The sequence below is a fragment of the Aethalodelphis obliquidens genome, unplaced genomic scaffold (assembly GCF_003676395.1).
Source record: "Aethalodelphis obliquidens isolate GAN/ISIS:26980383/991018 unplaced genomic scaffold, ASM367639v1 scaffold46, whole genome shotgun sequence".
Taxonomy (NCBI): domain Eukaryota; kingdom Metazoa; phylum Chordata; class Mammalia; order Artiodactyla; family Delphinidae; genus Aethalodelphis; species Aethalodelphis obliquidens.
Window position 1 is genome coordinate 1,429,611 of NW_020837990.1, and position 23,588 is coordinate 1,453,198.

Consider the following 23,588-nt stretch of genomic DNA (forward strand, 5'->3'; position numbering starts at 1 on the left):
TTCCCGTCAAAGAGTTCAACCAGACACATTCGAATCTTCAGATATTTCTCCCAGTGACTGAGAACAACCTATGGACAAGCAGGTCGATATCCTCGGGCATCCCTAAGTACCTCCTTCCATCAGTTCTCCCTGTCAGCTCTCCTAACGTGCTGACCTGGGCTTGCTGTTAAGGACATGCATTCCTTCAAGCCCATGATTTCAGATCCACAAAAGTTTGCAGGTGGATGAGACCTTAAAGCTTCGCCTCCTGGAAACCAAGGCCCAGCAAAAAGCAAAAGGGTCAAAGAAAGGTCTCCCAGCACTTGTTCCCCAATTCCACAGAGATTTTCCCTCAGAGATGGTGAGCTCCTGAGAGAAATGATGCCCTCAATTTCCCCCTTACCTTCTGATCCCCACAGCTCCCAGAGCACAGAAAACCCAGCAAAGCAAGGGTTAAAGGGAGAGATTCAAATATAAGTGAATGAAAAAAGACGGCAGTGACCGTGAGGTCTCATCCACTACCACCTGCACTGGCCCTCATTCTTTCTAGTACCTGCTTCTGTTCAAGCCTGACTTCATCACAACGAATCCAGGCAGTCAGGTAACCAACACACCAAGGAAAGAGTTTTCCAAAAGAATGACGACATCAACAATTCTACCAGTTTATTTTACCAGCGTCCTAGGGTATTACCAGCGTCCTAGGGTCTGGCAGGAACAATAATAGTAGCAACTCCCATCGGTACATAATTTACATGTTTTCAAATCCATTACCTCATTTGATACTCACAGGCATCCACTGAGGTAAGTATCGTCTCCCCCATTTCACAGATAATGAAACTGAGATTCAGAGACTTGAAGGGACTTGCCCAAAGGTCACACAGACAGCACAGCAGAGCTGGGACTCAAACCCATGTTCACTGACTCCAAATCCCCTTCAACTAAATGTCATATTATCAAATTTCCCACCCCTCAACCTGCCCCCAACTCCAGCTCCCCATGACTATAGACTAAAAGAACATAAAACCTCAACGAATTTACAATTTCCCTTTGGCACCCCCTTTTTGTGGAAGATGGCAAATTAGAAAATACACTATCAAACACTAGGAAAAAAAAATCTTAGGCCTGCCTAGAGGTTACTGTATACATTTAGCAAATCTCCCGTGTCTGATGGAAACTGCTTTTAAAAAGAATCACCAAAGATTCATTCATGATCGCTTTATTTAAGCAGGAAAGTGGACCAAGACACCTGACCAAATTGGTCAACCATCAGGATTGAAATTAAGGAGGAAAAAAAGGTGTGTATCCTGGTTCCTGGAGGTACATTATTTTCCAGGCATCATAAACACCGAAGGTATCACTTCTGCCTTCCCTTTCCCGTCTTAACTCTATCAGCCAGGGGCCGCCAAGTTCCATAAACCTAGATGAAAAAGGACGAGGATGAGAGTAACAGGAAATCATTTAGGCCCATGGATTGTTTTTCATTAACTCATTGCCTGGTTTCTATAAGCCCTAAACTGTGGTCACAGATACAGTCAACCCGAAGTGGGTAAGAGGCTTTGCTGGTACCGCAGTGGCGATATTCCACCATAGGCCCACAACAATAACAAAGGTGTAGGGCCGTGCCAGACCCACACATGTCAGCTCTGCTCAGAGGCCTGGAATGCGCCTTCTGGCTATCGCTGTGGCCTTCAGTCCTCTCTGTTCCTGGGCTAACAGTCAAATGTACAGATGGAGAGCAGAAGGCTAGTACCCACGACTGAGGATGTTCTGTTTCATCAGATTCACACAGAAATCAGACCCACGTTAACGGGACTCCACCCAGTCTCCCAAATAACCACACACATTCACCTACTCAGTGCTTAAAGTCATCCAGCTGTCACACAGCCCTGGATGGTGACCGCGGAGGACGGCATGGAGAAGACCTGCTCCGCCAGGAGCATCCATGTCTATTTTACAAAGCAATTCATGTGTCCTGAACGCAAAGCAGCACAGAGAGCGCTATTAGCCATAGAACAGGCAGCCTAGAAGACGGGGCAGGGTGGGAGGTGGGGGACAGTGCTAGGCTTTAATGAGAAGAAGAGGATTATGTCCCAGAGTCCAAAGACAACTCCAGGAAGAAAGACGGAAAAGAGAACGACACTGAAGGGAAAAAGGAAAGAAAAGCTAATGCAGGGTATCTAAGTAGCCATCGAATCTGCACCTCTGCTACTTCCCAGCAAGAAACTGATCTAGATGATTCCTCATAGGACAAATCACTCCTCTATTCCATGCATTTGCCTTCTGAACTAGAGACCAGAAGCTCTCTCTTCTACAGCTGCTATAATCTCCTTCCATTTTGCCTAACATTTAGTGAAAAGACAGACAGACAGACAGACAGGCAGGCAGGCAGAGAAAGGGTGGGGGTGGGGGCGGGGGGAGCCCCTTTATAACGTCATCATACCATTTTCTCTCCAGGGCAATTATTCATACTAATTACTTTACCCTACGTATTACATTCTAACTCCTTAATCGCTGTACTTAGGTATAAAGTTAAGAAAGTGGGGGGAAAAAAATAACCCAGATGCTTGAAAAGAGGCTAGAGTGGCTATGGGCTGGGGCCACTCAAGCTGTGGTGGGGAGTCCGGGCACCCAGTTCCCGGAGGACAGCTCAGAGGCTGACGCTGCACCTTCAGGAAGCCCTTCCTCTGGCAGCTGTGGGTGGGAAGCGCTGCCAGGAAAGCGGGCAAGGCTGTTTCAAAGCCTGGTGGGATCAGCCTTGCCTGCTGCGCCGTGGCGTGTGCGGCTCTCCGAGTGAGGGGCAGTGGGCTGGCCTCATCTGCACTGCTTATGAAATGTGCAGCCCGATCACTCTGCCCGTCCTGAGACCACAAACACAGATCGGGTGCCTTTTTGCCAGAAAGGTGAAATCCCTTCTCTGACTGATGCCTGTAAACTGAAAAGACAGGGATGAAGCGGGGAGAGTCTCCCAGCACGACAGACCTTGAGAGGTCACTTGATGTCTTCTCTCCCCGAACACAGAAAACGGCAGTTTCTTCTGAGAGAAGAGACAGAAAAAGAAAGAGGGAGGCAGGGTGAAAGTGAACAGGGGCAGAGCGTGTGAGTTCCCACGATCCTGCCGTGTGACTGTGCGAGTCTGAGGGGTTGGAAGGTGCCGTCTCCTCTCTTGTGCTCGTTGGCCGTCAACCCTTAGAGGCAGTTGATCCTGATGGACAGCCTGCCTCTCAAGTCATCCTGCTTAGGTCTGAATTCTGACTCAACGACCCACCGCCTGTGTAACCTTGGGCATGTTACTTGGCCTCTCTGTGCCCCCATTTCCTCATCTGTAAGACAGGGGATGCTATTCCTCAACTCATCGGCGCCTATGAGGATTAAATGTGATGACATACGGAAAGGGCTTAGAATTGTGTCTGGCACACGTAAATACTACTTAAACATTGAGCTTTTCTTTTTTTTTTTTCAATTCAGTGGTTCACCTCCTGTCTTCCGTCATCCATATGACCTCTCCCCCGCAGAGCATGAAATTTTAAGACCCTGTGGATGACGGTAGAGGTAGACTGGACAGAAAACAAACCCACTTGCTTTTTTCAGGTGAATAAAGGCGTTAGAACCAGCGGGGTGAGCGTCATTATAACAAGGAAAAGGCAGAAAAGAAATCAGGGAAAGACCAAGGGGAGACACTTCCAGGTAATGCTGAAGGGTAGTGGACACTGTGGGGGCATGTAGAGGAGTTTTGGGGGGGAAAGCCATCAAAGAACAAGGAAAGAGTCCAAATGAAAATAAGAAGGGAACGAAAGATGCACAAAGAAAAGCAGGAAACTGATCGAGTTGGAAGTGGGAGGAGAGAGGAGACCAGGCAACGACAAGCTCAAAGTGGAAATTTCCATGACGGCGTTTGACCGAAGCGTCTGAGAGGAGCTGTGGCTGGAGAGAAACAGCCACGCACAAGGGAAACTAGGGAGACGGCAGCTAACCCTGCAAGGTTCAAGGCTGACTTGGTCTCACACAGCTGAACTGCTCTCTGGTGATGTCAGGCGTGGGAGGGCTGGGGTGGAGGAGCTTCTGACGAGTCAGGGCAAGGAGAGAAGGAGATTCACGTTCTAGGAGGAAAGGAAACAGCCAGGGGCCAGTCACCTCCAGGAATGCACCCTCTGCTGGCCGGAAGGGACAGTGTCAGGCCGCCCGCCTCCCCCATTGGCGCCCCTAGGGAAGCCCACAGCTCAGGCCAGACTTGGAGGTCTCTGCTTCGGTTCACACTATAGCTCCTCGGGAAACCCACCTCCCTCAGCCGCTAGCACTTCCTGGGACCTCGCAAGCAACAGGAACATCAGTGATAGCGCCTGGACATCATCCTCTAGAACTGGACAGGGCAGTGTTGCATAGTGCTTAAAATCCAGAGTCAGATGACCTGGGTTCCAATTCCAGCCCATCATTTAGCAGCTGTGCGCTCTCGTGCTAGTTACGACACCTCTCTAAGCCTCAGTTTTCTCGTCTATAAAATGGAGGCAATAGTTATACTACTGGATAGGAAAATGGGGAAATTTAAACAAGAGCACAGTGACTGACACATAATAGGCACGTTCAACAAAGGTTAACTGAAATAACGTCGCCTTTATGATTACTATCTGAAGGGTACTCAGGGGGCTGGGAACCATGGGAACGCTCCGAGCTCCCCCAAACCTCCGAGCCATCTGCACTTGGCGCCAATGCAAAGCTGGCACTGGTCTGGTTACACAACTCCTGCCCTGACCACCCCCCCTCCCCTCACCCGCCCCAGTCACACCACCTCCAGCCAGCAGCTGGTCCCTGAACTAGACTTCCACATGACAGATTTGTGTAAGTGCTTCAAAAATGGAAAGGCTCATAAATGCCTCAGGTGGATAATCCTCCCACTCCCTGCCCTGGAGGTTTACTCCTGTGCCTGTACCAATTTTCACAAAAGACCTACAGCGGGGCGGCAGAGGATGTCAGAGACTTTCGCATCGGGGTCAGGGTGAGAACAGATGAGAAGCCACAGGATTAACTGAGCAGGGGGTCAGCAGGGAGCAGAGCGCGGAGAGAGCCAGTCACGCTGCCTGACCTTTTTACGGTACATGGTAGACGGGAGCCACACACGTTTCCATTGTACAACCAAAGACTCTACTGCAGATGGAGGTGGGCGCTGGTGGAAGAGCTGGTGCGGGAGAGGTTGGGGCCGTCTGAATGCCACTGGGACATCACTGGACGCTGGACTCGGGACCCACTAGTGGACTACTGTTGAAACTGAGCAAAAAACAAGATAAGGTGACAGACAGAGGTCACAAGACCCCTGGGCAGTCCAGTGAGCGGCAGCAGCCTTGGGGGGGCGGGGCTGGGAGCTGTAGGGGTGCTGCTGAGGAGTGTTTCACTCCCCCATTGTGCTCTGCAGCTGCCAGGCCAGGCGCATGGGAGAGGTAAGGGGGAAGCTGAGGGGAAGTCTCCCAGTGTCCGCCTCTGCATCCCAGGTTTCTCCCAGAGGACTGGGGACAAAGCTGAAAGATGCAGATACAGATGTGCGCCAATTCCTGGGCCAGGGGCTGGGGAGGAGATGCGAGCCAGCAGCACACGAGGGCAGACGTGGAGGGGAATGCTTCCAGAGCCCACCACCCTCTCCAGACTGTCCTCAGCTTGTCTTCTGAAGGTCACTGGCTCCAATCTATCCTTGGAGCTGCCACTGCAGCGCTTACATCCAGAAAACAAACAGGCCATGAAGCTATGGAAGCTCGTGGGGTGGGAAAGAAAAGAATGACCAAGGAACATGCTACTTAAATGTCCAAGGAAGAACTCGTGGGTCCCCGAGGAATCTGAGCAGAGGGTCTAAGAGGAACATACAAACCTGTCTGCACAGCAACGCCAACCAGCGATTCTTCCTTTGCACTGGCAGTTCCCTTCCCCCCCCCCCCGCCAGTGTCCTCTCTTCCTACGAGGTGGGAGCTGTCCTGCCAGGCAGACACCCCTGCCTTCCACAACTGAAGAAGTGGAGTCCAGGCCACTCCCTTAGCCTTCTCTGCCTGCTGACTCACAGCCGATCTCATTGCTGAGGGATCAGATGACCACTCCCTCCTCTCCTGGCAAAGCCACCACCAGCAGGGGGTGCTGGCGAGCCCAGAGGGAAGATGAGTTTTTGCAGGTCCTGCAGATGCCTACAGGGGCTTCAGCTGGTACCTGCAGAGACGTAAGAGTAACAATGGCTCTGTTCTGCAGTTTAGGCATAACAGTGAAACCGAAAGAAAGTTTCAGAAAGAGATACTGTCAAACAAAGAGGTGTACTGGAACCTTTGTACATATAAAATCCTAAGGCACTTCTCAAAATGAACAAGGCATAGGAAACATACTCAAGATTAAGATTAAAAAAGAAAAAACCTATTTGGCCTTCAGGCACATTTAACTGCATCATTCAGAATCACTGGGGTCTATCCTCTCCCTGTTTGTTTCCTGTTCTGTCTGGTTTTGAAGCTTTCCGAGAGATAATCTTCATTAGTAGACTGGCTCATACACCTCCACATCCGGAGCTCCAATTCTAGCAAGCTGGGAAAGACAGACCCATCAGATATAAGGAAAAGCAGAAGGTCCCACACTGGATCCCCGCATGTATCCTTTCTCAACGGGAAGTCCTAAAGCACTGCAAATAAAAACTTGAGCTCTGGAGTCAAATCTCAGCTCTGCCACGTTACAAGGAAAGGCAATGGACTTTGCCTTATCTAGAAAATGGGTAGAGAAGTAACTTCCCTTCCTGGGTCGCTAATATGATAAAATAAGCATAGCATCGAGCACAGAATAAGCTCTCAAAATAGAAGCTGTTCTTAGTAATAACAAATAATACCTCAGAACTGATACTGTGCCCACAAACTAAGTACACAGACATTCTGTGCTGTCTTGCCTTTGCTCCTCTCATTTGTAGATTTGCAGTAGTTTCTTATAATTATAGATTTCTTTACTGAAAAAGACCCCAATTAATTTCCTTAGTCAATTTCCCATTATGGAAGTTATTCATAGAGAGGCAGAAAACCACTTGACATAGAGAGTGAAGAAGAAATTCATCAATTAGGAAGGAGTAGAGTGTCTGGCCCCTTAAATTCCTTCTTAAGGGCTCCTTCTGTAGATCTCTGTTCTGTACCCTATTTACAAAGGCAACTGATGTCAACTCTCAGCCGGAAGCGAATCCACCCGTTGTTTAAGATGCCAGGAAAAGGAAACATGGATAATAGTTGTTTCACTTCCAGAGGGAAAGGAGGTGAGCCGGTGAAACTGTCCACTTTGTGGAGCCCAAAGCAAGTCTAAGGCATGGAGCCAAACTAATAAACTCAGAGTTTCTAAAGTCCAACCCCGAATTCTACTTACTAACTCACCCACCACGCTCACACAAAGAATGACAAGGGGAACTTCTGTGTTTATGTATGGGCAGGCGGGGTGGTACTCAGAATGCCTCCACTCCCTCAGCCCCTTCCCTGCAGCCCAGAGGAGGAGGGCCGTTCTGAACCAGGGTTGCAATGGGTTTCTCTGCATCTCAATGCAAAAGTTGCCCCTTCGGATTAAGGAGGACTGGCAAAGAGAGGGAGGGAGCCCCAAGCAGTTAACTGCTTGTGGCTCCCCTGCCTGAGGATAAAAAGAAAAGAGGCACTGAGCAACCTGAAAAGTGATGACAGATAAGATGAAATGATTAACTACACAGCCCAACCCACCCACCTTTCTCCTCACTGCACAATGGTGATTCCTGGGCTACGCAGAGGATAAGGGAAAAACAGAAGCCACGCACTGACCCCAGCATCCCAAGCTGGGTAAAAAGGCACCGAGGGTCTGCCAGAGGTTCCCTAAAACTGATGTCACAAGCCAGGACTGGGACAGCTAGGCTCTCCCTGGCCCAGGCCTATTAAATTGGGTGCTTGATACCAGCTAGGTTTCAGGCTACGAAGTGCGTTTCTCAAACACCACCGACATGGAAATCACTTGGGGTATGTGTTATCTGTGCAAATTCCTAGAGGCTCAGAATCAGAGAGAGGGGCCCAGAAATGTGCATGCTGAATGAGTTCTGCAGGTGATTCTGACACCCGCTCAAAGGCTGAGGACCACTGCTTTAGAACCCTGGTCTCCCAAGCTGGAGGCTCATTATCAAGGGGATATGAACACTTACTCATGCAGTGCAGGAAGAAAATATGAGAACTTATATTTATACTTCTTTTTAGCTCATCCTTTAAAAATGTCTACTTAATTATATAATATACAAAATACTTCATACAGCAGTGCACGCATACAACTTACGTAAATACGTTTACACATGACATCGGTGGTACCGCTCAAAAAATGTTTACTGATGGGGATTTGCAACCAAGCTGGAGTATCAACTTCTGGTACAACGACTGCTTCAAAGCAAAGAGTGGCCTCTGTAAATACCTGCTCTGAGCTTACGTTATTCCTCAGTGACCAGTTAAGAAGAGAACCCAGGGTTTTGGGCCTCCGACTGCATCTCAGCCCTCGTGTAAGAGGGAGGAAAGAATGCAGTGCAGAGCAGAGCAAGCCTGCGGGCGGAGTCCGGGCCTGAGCCCCGAGCTGTCACCCACTCACATTCCTTCTTCACCCTGGCTGGTAGGAGGATACTATTTCTCCCAGTAGGAAGTGGAGACGCTGGGGAACGAAATTTACCGTTCATCCTGCCAGTTGCCCCAATCTAAATCCCAACTATGGCATCCGCAGAGAGAGAGTGGTTTGCTGAGCTATAATTAATAACCCCGCTTTCTCAGGCAGAAAGGGAGAAATGCTGGAGTAGGAGAAACGCAGAGCAGGTGATAGTTACACCTGCAGACAGTTCTGCTGACAGCAACAGAAGCAGCCGGAGGGAAGCTACAAACTGGGAACTCGGGCGGGAGGGGAAGGCAGAAGCACCCTGCCCCCCAAAGTCAGAGCTTAGCCCAGACCTAAAATAAGTTCTCCTCTACTATCCAAACGCCTATGTGCTGTCTGCCACAAGACCGCACCGTCCTCTAAGCACACGTGTATGTGAATCAGAAAAAGGGGCACACGGATCAAACCATTTCCAGGACCATGAAACTGTCACAACGGTTAACAGATGCATTCATTAGGGCTACAGCGGCCCTCCTTCTGGGCCATAGTCACAGAATCCCATGATCATAGAACATTAGAGCTAGCAAAGCCTTACACACGTATTCACGGAACAGATATTTACTGAGCGCCTACCATGTGTCAGGCTCCGTGCTGAGTGCTGGGTACACACTAGCAAATAAAACAAAGGCGGTCCCTGCTCTCATGGAGATTAGGACGAGCGGGGGAGACAGACAACCACCAAGTCAACAAATAAATACAATTATGACACCATTAGTGCTAAGGCGGAAAGGAAGCTGGGGGGGAGTGGGGGCCGGAGTTGATGTGACTGGCTTTCCCGGGCGACTGAGGAGTCATCAAACGTCACCTCTCCTGAACTCACTCTAACCAAATCTCCAGCTACGGTTCTCTGAGAACTTACCTTCCACTCACCTCCCAGGCGTGGCCCGAGCCAACAGTTTGCTGACAGTAACTCTAACAGAAGCTACCATTTACTGCGCGTCAGACACAATGCCAAGTGTTTTCCCCCTTTGTTCTCATTTTGATCCCCCCAAGCTCCACAAAGTAGGTACAATTATCTCCATTTTCAAAGAAGGAAGCAGGCTCGGAGAGGATAAAACGTTGTGAAAGCACCACAGCCCACAGCCAGTAAGTGGCAGAGCCAGGATTTAACCTGAGGTCACTCCTTCACCTTCCAAGCAGGGTCCTGAGTCCCACGTGACCGCTGCACAGATTCCTGTCCCTGACGCCAGCACCACAGGATCAGAGACTCTCTGGTGCTGCCATGCCCTGCTGGGGGCCGGCTGCAGGGCCACAGCGCTGGGTAGTCGGGGCCCAAGGAGCCACCTCCTAAGGGTGCAGACTGGGTTTCTGTTCCCCACCCTCAGCCTCCGCCTGACAGCACGCTGGGGAGAGAACCCTCGTCAACGACGGCTGCACACCTGTGGGCGTCTGTGCCTGGGCGTGTGTGTGTGTGAGAGAGAACTGTGATCGTCACCAACCACCTTCGAGCCCTACCTACCTTTGAGATCCACTGAGCCTCTCACTGCCTTTCTTCTTCCTGTCCTCCCCTCACCCCATCTGTCCCATCTGTCCTCTTCCTCGCTGCTGCTTCTCTTCAAAACAAAACTGCCTGTAAGTTTACATGCACCTCTCTCTCCGATGCCTGCCAGCCCCTGAATTTAACTCTGATCCTAGAGGTTGCAACCTCCTTCTCCTCCAGAAAACCTCCTCCCCTCTGCTTGTCACAAAGGCCAAGGCACAGCGTGTCTGGCAAGGAAACACCGCCCTACGATTCTGCCAGGTTCAGGGCCCACGTTAGGGAAGAAAGCCCCACACCTGGTTTATGCTCCGATCTCCCTGGCAGCTGCTCAAGCAAAGTCCCAAATGAGTGGATATGAGGTGTGAACACACAAAGGCAACACCCCCAAAGGTCCCTATCCATAGGCCCCTATCACTGGGAGGGAATCAACACCCACAAAGACATGAGAGAACCCGAAACCAGGCAGAACACCATTCTCTTCAGCACCTTTCTCTTGGGACCGCCAAGTTCTTTACCAACTGAAGTAATTTACCATCAGAGAGGAAGAGAGTGCCCCCTGGTATGAAGAACCCAGAGAGCCAGGGAAGCTCCTTGGAGACGACTCGGCGAGGCCCAGTCAAGCACGCCGTCCACTGAGGAGCACGCAGCCTCGTTCATGCCCCACCCCTTCCCCTTCCCCTTCAGCCTCTGGCAACAGAGCACTCTCCCTCTGGCGGGCTTGTCACTAGCAAGGAACTGCAATATCCCCAAACGCGGGAGACACCCCAAAGCACTCCCACCTCCGTGAACAGCCCCGGGTCATCCCAAACCAGCCAAGGGCCAAGTCCTCGTGCCCTGATCTCCAGGGCCCCCGGCCACCTACTTGGCTCGTAGAAAGGACAGCTTCTTCCTCAGGGAGGAGACGTGGTGATGGCAGGCCTGCTTCACAGCTGTGCTGCAGGAGACCGTCGGGGAGCGCAGGTTCTGGACCATGCTGGGCTCACCGGGGGGCCTGCCACATGGCCACAGGGACCTGGGGGGCCGGAGGCTCACTCTGGGGCTGCTGGCCGGGCAGCTCCTTCAGCTGTCGACCTGGCCCCTGCACCTGAGCTCTGCCTGACCTAGTGTTCACACAGAACACAGGCGGGTGGAGGGCCCGGCCTCAGGCTCCGTGTTCCCGGGATGCCCCCTGCCTGCGACCCGGGCTCTGCACAGAGCCCTCCCCCATCCTCTCGCATCTGGCCACGGCGCTCTGGGCACTCAGTCTCCTCTCCTCCTTTGTCCTCAGACAGGGAGGATGGAGCTGTACCTGCATGTGATGTCAGCTGCTGGAAGGAGGGGAGGGCCACGGGCACTGCTCCCAGAGGGTTTGCTACTCCTGGCTCCTTCCTCCTGGTGAGGGAGCTGACCCGAGCCATCACCTCTGTGTCCACGGGGCCACAGCGAATTTGGCGGCCAGGCAGGTAGACGGGGCTAGAGTGCCCTGGAAATACGCAACTTGGGGACAATTTCTGGGACAGAATTAAAAACATTTTCCTTCTAGTGGGAAGCTATCTATTCCGGTGGCCAGACCTGAGTTGGAAGGAGTGGGCCTGCTTTCTGGCCTTGCTCCAGCTCCGGGGGTTCAAATTCCATTGCCCTGGTTTCTGTGTTTGTTCATTCATAAATTCCACACATATCTGCTGCTGAGCACTTACTCTGTGCCTGATATAAGAGATACAGTTTCTGGGCTTCCCTGGTGGCGCAGTGGTTGAGAGTCCGCCTGCCGATGCAGGGGACACAGGTTCGTGCCCTGGTTCGGGAGGATCCCACATGCCGCGGAGCGGCTGGGTCCGTGAGCCATGGCCGCTGAGCCTGCGCGTCCGGAGCCTGTGCTCCGCAATGGGAGAGGCCGCAGCCGTGAGAGGCCCGCGTACCGCAAAAAAAAAACAAAAAACAAAAAACAAAGAGATACAGTTTCTGTTCTCCAGGGTTTCATGGGCGAGTGGGGAGATGGATAAGTAAACCAAAGAGTGCACAGCATGGGGCAACTGTCCGGCATAATTAACCACAGCCCGCTACTACACACAGAAAATAGACGTGATGAAACTTAAACTTGCCTTCCCTTCCTTATCTGGGAGAAATGAGGGTGCGTTCACAGTAAGACACGTAAGACTTGAACGTCTTTTGAGCTAGTCAGAGAAGAGGTGATACAAGAAATCCCCAGGGCTTCCCTGGTGGCACAGTGGTTGAGAGTCCGCCTGCCGATGCAGGGGACGTGGGTTCGTGCCCCGGTCCGGGAAGATCCCACATGCCGCGGAGCGGCTGGGCCCGTGAGCCATGGCCGCTGAGCCTGCGCGTCCGGAGCCTGTGCTCCGCAACGGGAGAGGCCACGACAGTGAGAGGCCCGCGTACCACAAAAAAAAAAAAAAGAAAGAAAAGAAATCCCCAAATTACTGATACCCCAGACTCATAGTACTCCCATTCACCTTCCTTGATCTTCCGAAATGATCCTTTTTCCTATCACACAGAGAAAATAGCTATTAACCTCCTCACTGTCCTACCACCTCACCTGTGAGCGCACCTGCACTCACATCCACTATTCTCTCCTATTCAAGGCTAATCCGTTCACCTGTGATCTAGGTCCAGCTTTTCTTGCCTCCTCCAAACCCGTTTCCTTATCTTTCAGCAGAGGCACTCCCCAGCAGGGCAAGATGGAATCCTAGGATCAACTCTGGAGACCTCTCTTCTCTCTTACACCCTTCGTCCGGTGCATCACCATGTTGTGGGCATTTTATCCCCAACATGTATCTTGAATTCATCTACTTTTTTTTTTTTTTTTCCCACAACCAGCATCCCAAGTCCAAGCTACCAATACTCAGTCCTTTGCCTGGACTATTGTAACAGCCTCCCAACTGCCCCAGCTGATCCTCTGCATCCTTTCTCCGAGCTGCAATCTTTACAGAATGCAAATCTGACCCTGTCAGCTCCCTTCTGAAGACTTCCAATGAAAATTAAAAATTAAAAAAAATAAAGACTTCCAATGACTCCCTAGTGCTCTGAGCATAAAGACTCAAGTCCTTGTTGTGGCCAAGCAAGCTCCTCTCATCTTATCTCATCTCATCTGTCTCGTCTCACTGCTTCCCTCCCATCTCAGGCTCATCCTTCTGGCCTTAGATCAACCACCACGCTCTCATACCAACCCCACTTCAGTCCAGGCCCAATTTATTTGATACACTCCCTCGTGGCACCATGTTCCCCTCCTTCAACACACACATCCGAGTTTGTATTTTCTTTGTTATACACTCAGTTATGTTAACACTGTCTCCTCAACAAGACTGGGAACTTGATGAGTAGAACATATAGTACATAACTGGTAAGTGTTCATTGAGTGAATGAATGAATGATGTCCTCTTTAAAATTCTCATCCCTGACCTACCGGTTTCTACTTGAGGTTAAAAATGTGCTGTGTCTCCCTATATTAAAATAAACTTTCTCCCCAAACACCCCTACGTACCATCTGTATTTCTCTTCTTCCCAAGCAAATGTCTAGAATAAATTCCCCACATTCAGACTCTCCTTCCTCCCCTCATATATTCTCTTCTAAAACTGCTCTATGGTTATCAACGACCTCCTAATTACCACGGCAGAAGATGCTTTTTAGTTCTTACCCATCTCTACCCTCTTTGTCTCTTCTTCCTTGCTTCTACGATATTTCTGTCCCCTAGTTCTCCTAGCTTCAGTGGGCAATCTTTTGCAAATTCCTCCTTCCCTTATCTTCTGCTTAAACTCTGCTCATTCTAAGACTCTTGGCCTCAACTATATTCTCATTTCCAAAACTAAAGAAGTTTTAGTCCTGTCTCCTGAGCTTCAAACAGGTGTGGCCAACGACATAGTGTATCTCTCCAGCTGCACACTCCATGCTCAAACTCCACACATCTAAATGAAACTCACTACCACCCCTGCTCCTCAAATCTTCCCGCTTTACCCAGTAGTTTAGTAACAACAGCATTATTATTAATAACAATAATAGCAAGCACATATATAATACTAGCCATGCGCCAGGCACCATTCCTGTTCTAATCATCACACATATACACATTCAACATTCTCAACAACCCTATGAGGTAGGACCTATTATTATACCCATCTCATAGATGAGGAGAGTGAGGTACAGAGAAGTCCTCTTTTCTATTCTTCTACCATAATTCAGAAATGTGCCCACCTGGCCTCACCTTAAATGTCACCACATCAGTAAGCCGTCCCTCCCACCCAACTCACAGTAGTCCCAAAAAGCCTTGGTCCACCACCTCACCTTTCCTCATCTTCTCTACAGCACTTATTACTACTTGACGTTTTCTTGTTTATTATCTATCTTCCCTCACTAGAAAGTAAGCACCGTGAAAGGAGAAACAATATTTATCTCGTTTATAGCTGTAGCCACCAATGCCCAGAAGAGTAGCTAGCGTACAGTATGTGCTCAATAAATCCCTTATTCAGTGAGGGAACGAATGGGTGGACAATTGCCACAGTATCCTTCCTTGTCTATCTGCTTCCAGTGTTTGTTCCTTGAATCCATCTCTCACACTAGGATGAAAAGGATTTTTCGCACAAGAATATCTGGGAGAGACTCGGGTACCCCTTCCTCCAAATCCCTCACTCACTTCCCCCATCTATAAATACGGGTCACTCTATCATGGCAGGATGTGACATGATCAGGCATCTGCTTACCTGTACAAAGATGATTTCCAGCCGCTTGCTAGCTACCCCCACTCCTGGGACATCCTCGGCAGCACTACTGAAGTATTTGCCGTTCCTGAACATGCCTTGCTTTCTCACGCCTCCATGCTTATGTACATCTTGTTCCCTCGCCTGGGAACGCTGTCCATGTGACGGACTCCTACTCACCTTGCAGCTCTCAGCTGATGCACAGCCCTCTCCCCCTCTCCATGGAGTCTTTCTGGATACCACTGCCCTCTCCCTCCCTCCTCCCCAATCCTCGCCCCAAGCAGAGTACCTGCATTACTTGGGCCAATTTCTTAACTCCACTGAGCCTCAGTTTCCTTAAACTCTAATACGAAGATTATAATAGCATCTATTTGATAGGGCTGTTGAGGGGTTTTATTTAAAAGTATATGCAAGATTCACTGCACAGATTAGGTGCATTAGTCAACAAATTCTTTAGTTCCACTACAACGAAATTCTATTAGACAAAGTTCCATCTGTCAGTTATCACACTACGTTATACTGGCTTACTTACAGGTATGTCTCACCATAAGACAAGAAGGCTCTTGAGGGCAAAGACCATGCCTTACTCTGTTTATCCTCAGAGTCAATAGCTGATATTTTGCAGATGATCAATATTCTACACAGTCTTTCTGTCTCTGCTTCTTCAAGGACAGAACACAGATCGGCTAAGAGAGTGAGAGTAAAAACTCACGATAGCCAAAAGCAACCACCAGCAGCCACCACACTGAGCACCTGCTAAGTACCAGCATTCTACACATGTTATCTCGTGGACTCTTTACAAGAAAAGGCTTTTGTAAATGAGGAAGCTAAGGTTCAGTAAAGCTGAGGAAAATGCTTTTAAAAATGCACAGTCAATATGGAAGAAGGCAGACAAAACCATGTCTGCTGACTGAGACTCTCACTCTTTCCTGCACACCGCAGGGCCCAGTGGCAGAGGGCAAGCCTCTTGTTCATGCTGCAGCCTGGACTCAGGCAGGCTCCAGCATGTTGAAGACATTTAATAAAGGTCTGTGGCACACATGCCCGCATGCAGCAGTGAGTACGTGAATGCATGGAGCCCTGCCTTGGCCCTCAGTTACACTCCAGCCCTCTCCACGTCTCATTTTCCTACCATGAAAAGGCTTCCTGGTCAACTGAGACCACGTTCTGTTGAAACTAACATCCTGTACATAAACGGTCCTTAGTAAAAATAGCTCCTTTTTCTACACTCCTGGCTTTGTATGAAAGGTCCTGCCACTGGGTGAATGTACTAAATAAATAAAGACCTGGGCACCTCAGAAACCTTACCAAGAGTTCCAGTTTGGGCTGAACCTGGGAACTAGTGTTTTGTAAGTACACCCATGACTTCACCTCGACGCATGAAAATGGATTAGTGTCCCAAATTCCATTGCATACACATACACGCTTTGGGGAAGTTAGATCTATTTTGCTTTCAACCAGAAACCTGAAGGGATTATTCCTATCTCTGAGACAATCCCTGTTTCCCAATAAACTGATTCTTTTCCCCAAACTGCCCCTTCTCCCTGATGCACACCTGCCCAGGAAATGACCGTCTCTTGCACTCACCTACCCAAAGACTTCTTTTCCTTCAGGACAGAAACTGATGTGAATGAGGAAAAGCACAATTCTTAGAAGCCCTTAAGTTTGGATATCTTATTGAGGCATTTCCCTCTTTGCTGTAACGTGGACTCTTCTTCCTTTTTTTGGTTGCATTGGGTCTTCGTTGCTGCGCCCGGGCTTCCTCTAGTTGTGGTGAGCGGGGGCTACTCTTTGTTGCGGTGCGCGGGCTTCTCATTGTGGTGGCTTCTCTTGTTGCAGAGCACTGGCTCTAGGCTCACGGGCTTCAGTAGTTGCAGCACGTGGGCTCAGTAGTTGTAGCTCGTGGGGTTTACGGCGTGCGGGCTTCAGCAGTTGTGGTGCATGGGCTTAGCTGCTCCAGTGCATGTGGGATATTCCCAGACCAGGGCTCGAACCCGTGTACCCTGCATTGGCAGGCAGACTCTTAACCACTGAGCCACCAGGGAAGTCCTGTGGACTGTTTTTAGACTACAGTAGAGTAGCTAATTGTCTCTAAATATTATATCCATTCTGAACCTTGTACAAGAAAAAAGAAAAATCAATGTTTTATTTAACCAGTTGAAAGTTATCTCGTACTAAAGGGTTATAATTTTGATCTTTAAAACAGAAGAAATCAGGACTTCCCTGGTGGCGCAGTGGTTAAGAATCTGCCTGCCAATGCAGGGGACACAGGTTCGATCCCTGGTCCGGGAAGATCCCACATGCCGCAGAGCATCTAAGCCTGTGCACCACAACTACTGAGTCTGTGCTCTAGAGCCCGCGAGCCACAACTACTGAGCCCACGTGCCACAACTACCGAAGCCCGCATGCCTAGAGCCCGAGCTCTGCAATGAGAGAAACCTCTGCAATGAGAGAAACCACCACAATAAGAAGCCGGCACGCCGCAACTAGAGAAAGCCCCCGTGCAGCAATGGAGACCCAATGCAGCCAAAAATAAAATAAATACAATAAGTAAATTTTTTAAAAAAACAAAACCAAAACAAACCAGAGGAAATCAAACTTTTTTTTTTTTGGCCTGCTCTATGAAACGATCCTTCATTCTGTAATTGACCACATGGTTTGGAGAATTAGGAGGGGCCACCGAAAAGGGTCCATATTACCCACTTCATACTTGACCATTTTCAGCCCTGCTCTACCTGCTTCCCAGGGGAGGGGCAAAGAGTAAATGAGATGATCTGTTGGTCCAGGAAGGCCTGGCCAGTGTGGGGAATGCCGCTGGAACCAGCAGGGTGTGCTGTCCATCAAACTGGGCCCAGAGCAAAGGGCACAAACCAGATTCCCCACCACCGCAGAAAATCTCCACAGGGCTCAGATCTCACACTTGCTCTAGGTCAGGATATCACAGAGTAAGATCCAAAATGCCCCAGAGAGTCTCTTAATTGGGTGGAAACATGTTAGAGGAAGGATTAGGTGCAGGGTGTAAAGGTTTGTGCTGAGCTGGGGCTGAGTGATTAATTAGCACTCTGAGGACTTGCTCTCTCCAGGAGAACCCACTGGCTGAGAAGGGAAAAAAGAATTCATTCAGGAACGCCATGGGGAACACACATCCGTCCTGAGTTTCGAGGGGAGGGGTCCACAGGGACCGCCACAAGAAGCATCCTTCTGATCCCAGCCCTCTCAGTTTCCCATACTGCCCAAGGTGAGCTAGTGCAGAACTGTATCCAACATCCACCGTGAAGAGTTCAGGGGGCTGTCGGTGGGCCAGGGAGAAGAAAGGACCAGGGAAGACATTTAGAGGATTTTTCTGGGCAGAGGTTTGGAAGGGAGACCCTCCATAACATTTCACTTGGTTGGGGGAGTGGGCAGAGAAGGAGCTAGAATATAATTTTTATCAGCATACAATCCCAACTACTGAACAAAAAGGCAGGGCTCTCTCCAGTTAGCAAGCAGCCTTGGGAAAAACGCATCGCAGAGTATGTACAATTTGGCACTTATTCATCTCTCCCAGGAATGCCCTAAGCAGCAGGGATAAAACAGAGCGACCCGAGGAGCTGCCAATCATAGGGCAGATAGACGAGGAGCAGCTGAAGGTATGATGATCAGAAATGGACGGAACGCTCCCAGAGATGTTTGGCGCCCAAGCACAAGGAAGGGAGTTCTGCTGGGGAACTCTACGGACCCTTCCAATTTTGAGAGTATGGTTGTCGAAATCCAGACAGCACTGAAAAGAGAGCGAAGGCCACTCTAGAAACTGAGGGCACTGCCATCAGATCATAACTGATGAAAGCATCTTTACAAGAGTGATTAATCTTTGCCCCTTGGAGGCCCCATGCCTCTGCCTAAATTGATGAGCTGAACTGTTAATTTTGGTTAGTAACAAGCACAAAACTGAGAACTAGCGCAGAACTCATAAAACTTTATAAATATAAAGGGAAGGTCCCACCCTCCTGCCCAGGATGAAACCCTTTTCCTGACATACCATCTAGCTTTTGTCTGAACACCTGTATGGAGGAGATAGTTCATTACTTTACAAGGCCTGTTCCATTGCAGTACAGCTCTCGTCATGGAAAAGTTCTTTCTTATCCTGAGCTGAAATCCTTCTCGCTGTAACTCCTACCCCTCTAGTTCTATTTCTTAGGCTTTCAGATATTTAAAGAGTGCTGCTATAGTCATTTTAAACCTTCTCTTTTCCAGGCTAAACCTGTTTCCTTCAACCAATCCTTATAATCACATAGTTATCATCTTGATCATTCTTTTCTGAACTCTAATTTATCAATATCCTTTTCCAAAGAACGGAGAATAATACATCCGATATGGTCAAACTAGTACAGACTACAGTAAGACCTTTTTTTTTTTTAAATCCATGCTCCATCCTTCCAGTAATGAACTCAGACTTTTACAGATCATTTGGTACTTGCTTCAGATCACTGGCTCATATGCAGCTGGTTAAAAAGTAACCCTTAAGTTCTTTTCCACATGAAATCCTGTCAAGTTAGGCTCCCCGTGGTAACCCTACACTCAAGAAACTATTCTGATATAAATGTATAAATATATAATAGCACATTTCCTTTTTTAAAATGCTCCGTGTTGTTTCCACCTACTGTTGTATTTGAAATAATACTAAGTCTTGGCTCTATCGTCCTTGGTGTTCTCTCTACTCCCTCTCAGCTGAGCAGCCACCATAAGTTTGACAAATGAGGTAAAAGTACCTTCTGCATTTTCATCCGGTTTGTTGATGAAAATGATAAGCAGAGCTAGACCAAAAGCAGAGCCCTGCGGCCTGCCTGCTGAGACCCCCTTCCCGTGAAGGTCAGCACGGTCCACCTTCGCTGGGCACAGAAGTTTAACTTGCTGCAGCAGACCGCTCCCTCTGTCTACCATTCAGAGGCGCTCCATGCCGCAGATGCCACCTGGGGCCCACAGCCCCAGTCCCACCTCAGAGCCTCAAACGGGCATCCAGGAGCCTCCGTATCCTCAGGGCCCCCTGTACACCCCACCTCATTCTCCGTTAACCTCTGACACCTACCATCCACTCCAATCCTGGTGTTCTGCTGTCATCTTGCAAACAGATAGTGATACCGAGCAGGACCCTGTGGGGCTCCGGGGCACAAAAGCCTTTCTGTGCCCCCCACTTCTTGATTACAGGAAATAGCCTTCATTCAGCCTCCACGACCTTCCCTGAGTTCCAGCGGGCAGGTTCAAACAGTTGCTAATCAGGGAAGGGAGGGGATACGGAGGCGGAGGCGACAGGAGAGGAACAGTCAAGAAACAATAGTGCAGCCTTGGGGCAGGGTCCTGGATCCCCCTCCAGGGATACACACAACAATATCCTTAAGCTGTTTTGCAGATACAGAAACCCCAACCAGGTGGGAGAAGTTAACAGGTTAATGATGCTGACTCCCACGTGCCCCCCACCCAGGTGGAGGACGGAAGGATGATGTCCACGCTCCTCACCTCAATCAACTAACGCTTGAACTCTGTCGACCTCTGTCGCAAATTCATGCTGAATTCTCCTCAGCTCAAGCCCCTCATGAATATGCATGAATACCCTTAGCTTAAAACTTCCCCAGTTTTGCTGTGAGGGAAACACTGCTTTGGGATAACTCCTTCCTTCCTCCGATCTTTAGCTTGGTTGTATCTTTTGGTTGACACCCACCAAGAGGCGAACCCACCTTTCAGGTACCACTCTGATGCCACACACGCATCCCCGGCCACGCCGTTTTCCTCGGGCACAAAATACCCTTTCCCGCCTCGCTCCACACCGTACCCGACCTCTAGAGTGTGCCTCGGGTGCCAAGTCCACTCTGACATCTTCCCAACGGACTTGGTTTCCACACACTGACTTCTTCCCCTGCTGGACACCAAAAGCCTTTAGAATCGGTCCCCTCTACTCGGGTCGAGGGGGCGCATCCTCCTTCTAAGCCGTGTTTGAGCACAGAGGTCTGGCGGGCCCCTATTTCTCTGCAGTTTCCCACAGTTCTCGTTCGCGGCAGAAGCACTATCTTCCTCAAACATTTTCCCCACCCACTGTAATCGCTGCTCCCATCTCTCCCTCCTCATGCGATCTTACCTTTCTTCCCGCACCCGAGGACTCAGGAACCTGCTAGAGTCATCGTCATGGCTGCTCTGCTGGCTGCTGAGAAAAGACAGGATGTGAACCGTTAACGTTCGGCTTCTTTCTCAACCCTGGGGGAGAGCATCTAGACTTCGGCTCAATGGAGAAACGGGGTTACAACATCTTAAAGGTAGACGTTCCCCGGGGAAGTTTACACAGAGGGTATACTGCCAGACGGTGGAACTGAGACACATTTGGTGAAAAACCCACCCATCATACCTAAAGCACAAGAGGAAGATCCTGACCTATCACCTTCTTCTTCCCAGGCCACACAGTCTCAGAGAGTGAACGCCTCTGGCATTCTCTGTACCTGGGCCTCTAGATCTGTAGGACAGAATAATCCCATTCTTCCGCCTCCCCTGAGACACTCAAGGTGCTGGCTTGCAGTCTGGTGGGCAGGAAGGGGAGGGGTGTGGGCAGGAGGGAATTCCAGCAGGAGAAAGACTTGAGACTTGATGGAGTCTGGGGCCACCCGGCCTGCTTCCCCGCCTCCAGGGAAGGCTGAAGAGGGTGAGGGACGAAAGAGGGATTAGAAGGTGGAGTCCCTCCACTCCTTAAAGCCCTGTAGGCACGAAGATTATAGAGCTTCAACTCACAAGAGTTCTTGAAGTGCTTACTTTAAATGACTGTGGAATTCAACAGTCATTCATCCTACTCAAGAGAAAGAAAAGCTGTTCAGACACCTTATGACACTAACTGAACAGAAAGCTGGTGAACAAATAATTTTTATTCATTGCTAATTATTAAGTACTCCAGGTTTCTAATCAAGAGGCTGGAGCCCCCGTGGGCTAAGAATGGTGTTTGCTTTTTTAAATGGCTGGGAATAAACATTTTTTAAGTGATAATAATATTTCATGACATGTGAAAATTATATGAAATTCAAAATGATGTCATAAATAAAGTTTTATTGAAACACAGCCACACCCATTCATTCGCATACTAACCAGGGCTGCTTTTTTGCTACAATGGCAGAGCTGTGCAGTTAAGGCAGAACTGAATAAGTGCAGTAGTGAGGCCATTAGACCCACAAAGCCTAAATATTTACTGTATGGCCCCTTACAGAAAAAGTTAGCAAACCCCTGTTTGGCATAGATTCCATTCATAATCAATTCCTGTTACCATAAATGTCACTATAACCCAGGCCCAGTACAACCAACCTTGTTCCCTTGTTCTGGTGGATAGTTCAGAGCCATAAAAAGCACTGCTCTCTGCAGAGTACGCTCCTTAGACTAGATCCCCAGAAGACGGCAAACTGTGAACAATCTTGTAGGGTAAGTGCCTGCCCTGCCCCAGCGACTGCTTCTCCACCAAAGAAGCACGTGATTCTCCAACCACGCTCTGATGTTCTGATTTTTCAGCAAGAAGTAAATGAACTTAGAAGCAATTTACATCAAATTTTCAAATACACAAACATACACCTACACACACACACACACGCCAGAAATCAGAACAGCACCCCACACAAAGCTTCCAGTTGCTTGGCACAACCAAGTGTGTACACAATCCTGTGTTTTCTTTTACTCTACACAAAGCACTTTTTTTTTTTGCCGCTCGTTCCCTGTGGAGAACATGTGGCTACTCATCATTCCCTCTTTGCAAGGTCTCATAGACTTGCCTTTTAAAAACTCCTTATAACAAAATTATACTGCTGTGTTGCTAACCCATGGGATTTCTTCCATTGGGACTGACCTGTCATATGTATCAAGCACCCTCTTCTATACAACTTGGAATAGGTGTTAAGACTACAGTAGGCAACCCACAGATGACTGGAACTCCAATTCCACAGCAGACTCAGCATCAAGAGAGAAAAACCAAAATAACAATAATAATAATAATTTAAAAAGAAAAAAAAAGAGAGAGAGGAATACCAGTCTACACCGTTGGCAGTACATGTGAGGAGAAGTAGGAGGGAGGGCTGTCTGGAACCCAGTGGTTTACACTATCTAACACCCAAAGGGGCTCAACCAACCCAATGACCACAATCAGCATTACGGCCTCTTCACGGAAGAGATCAAACTGGACTCCATTTAAGCTATCTATAATGGGGCTGTGCTTCCTTCTCACCCTACCCTCACTCTGGCAATCAAGGCTTAAAGTAAAGCTAATAGAGGGGCTCCCAGAACTAAATGAGAAGTACCAGAGTTTCAGAAAAATAATCGTGAGCTGATTTTAGCAAGTTATCTCACTAGATGGCACTGCTGACTTCCAAACCAGAACCTGAACGAGGCCAAGCCATCCAGCTTCTGAAACCAAAACTAGAACCAACTTTCTGGCGCCCCCTTCTGGCCTTCCCATTGCTTAGAAAACCGTTCAGAGGGTGGAGATGAAAAGTTAACAATGGATCACCTTCAAACGATTTATTGGTTCCAAATAACTAAGAAATATCAACGTGCATGCATTCAACAAGTATTTCTCCAATGCTCTCTATGTGCACATATGTCAAAAGGCAGCATCCAAGTTAAGTCAATACTTTGGAATACGCTGCCTCAGGTTACATCCAACTTCCTCCACTTCCTACTTAACACAACCCTGAGCAAATTAGAAGTCATTTTCCTTACCTACAAAATGGAGATAGATGTTACGATAGTTCTTACTGTTGTAAGGATTAAAGAATGTAAAGCTGCTGTAAGAATTAAAGAATGAACATATGTGAAG

At 48.9% G+C, this 23,588-nt stretch overlaps 1 protein-coding gene across 3 annotated transcripts in view; it reads right to left on the reverse strand.

Moving 5' to 3' along the window:
* The window catches only part of GRAMD1B (GRAM domain containing 1B), a 177,071-nt gene that overhangs the window by 114,564 nt on the left and 38,919 nt on the right, over positions 1-23,588 (reverse strand). For all 3 annotated transcript variants that reach the window (XR_003427784.1, XM_027081980.1, XM_027081979.1), the window contains exon 2: positions 20,889-20,954. Coding sequence is in view for 2 of the 3 variants with exons in the window: in XM_027081980.1 (XP_026937781.1) it covers positions 20,889-20,954 (66 nt within the window). In the remaining variant the exon portion in view is untranslated. The remainder of the gene's footprint in view (positions 1-20,888; positions 20,955-23,588) is intronic.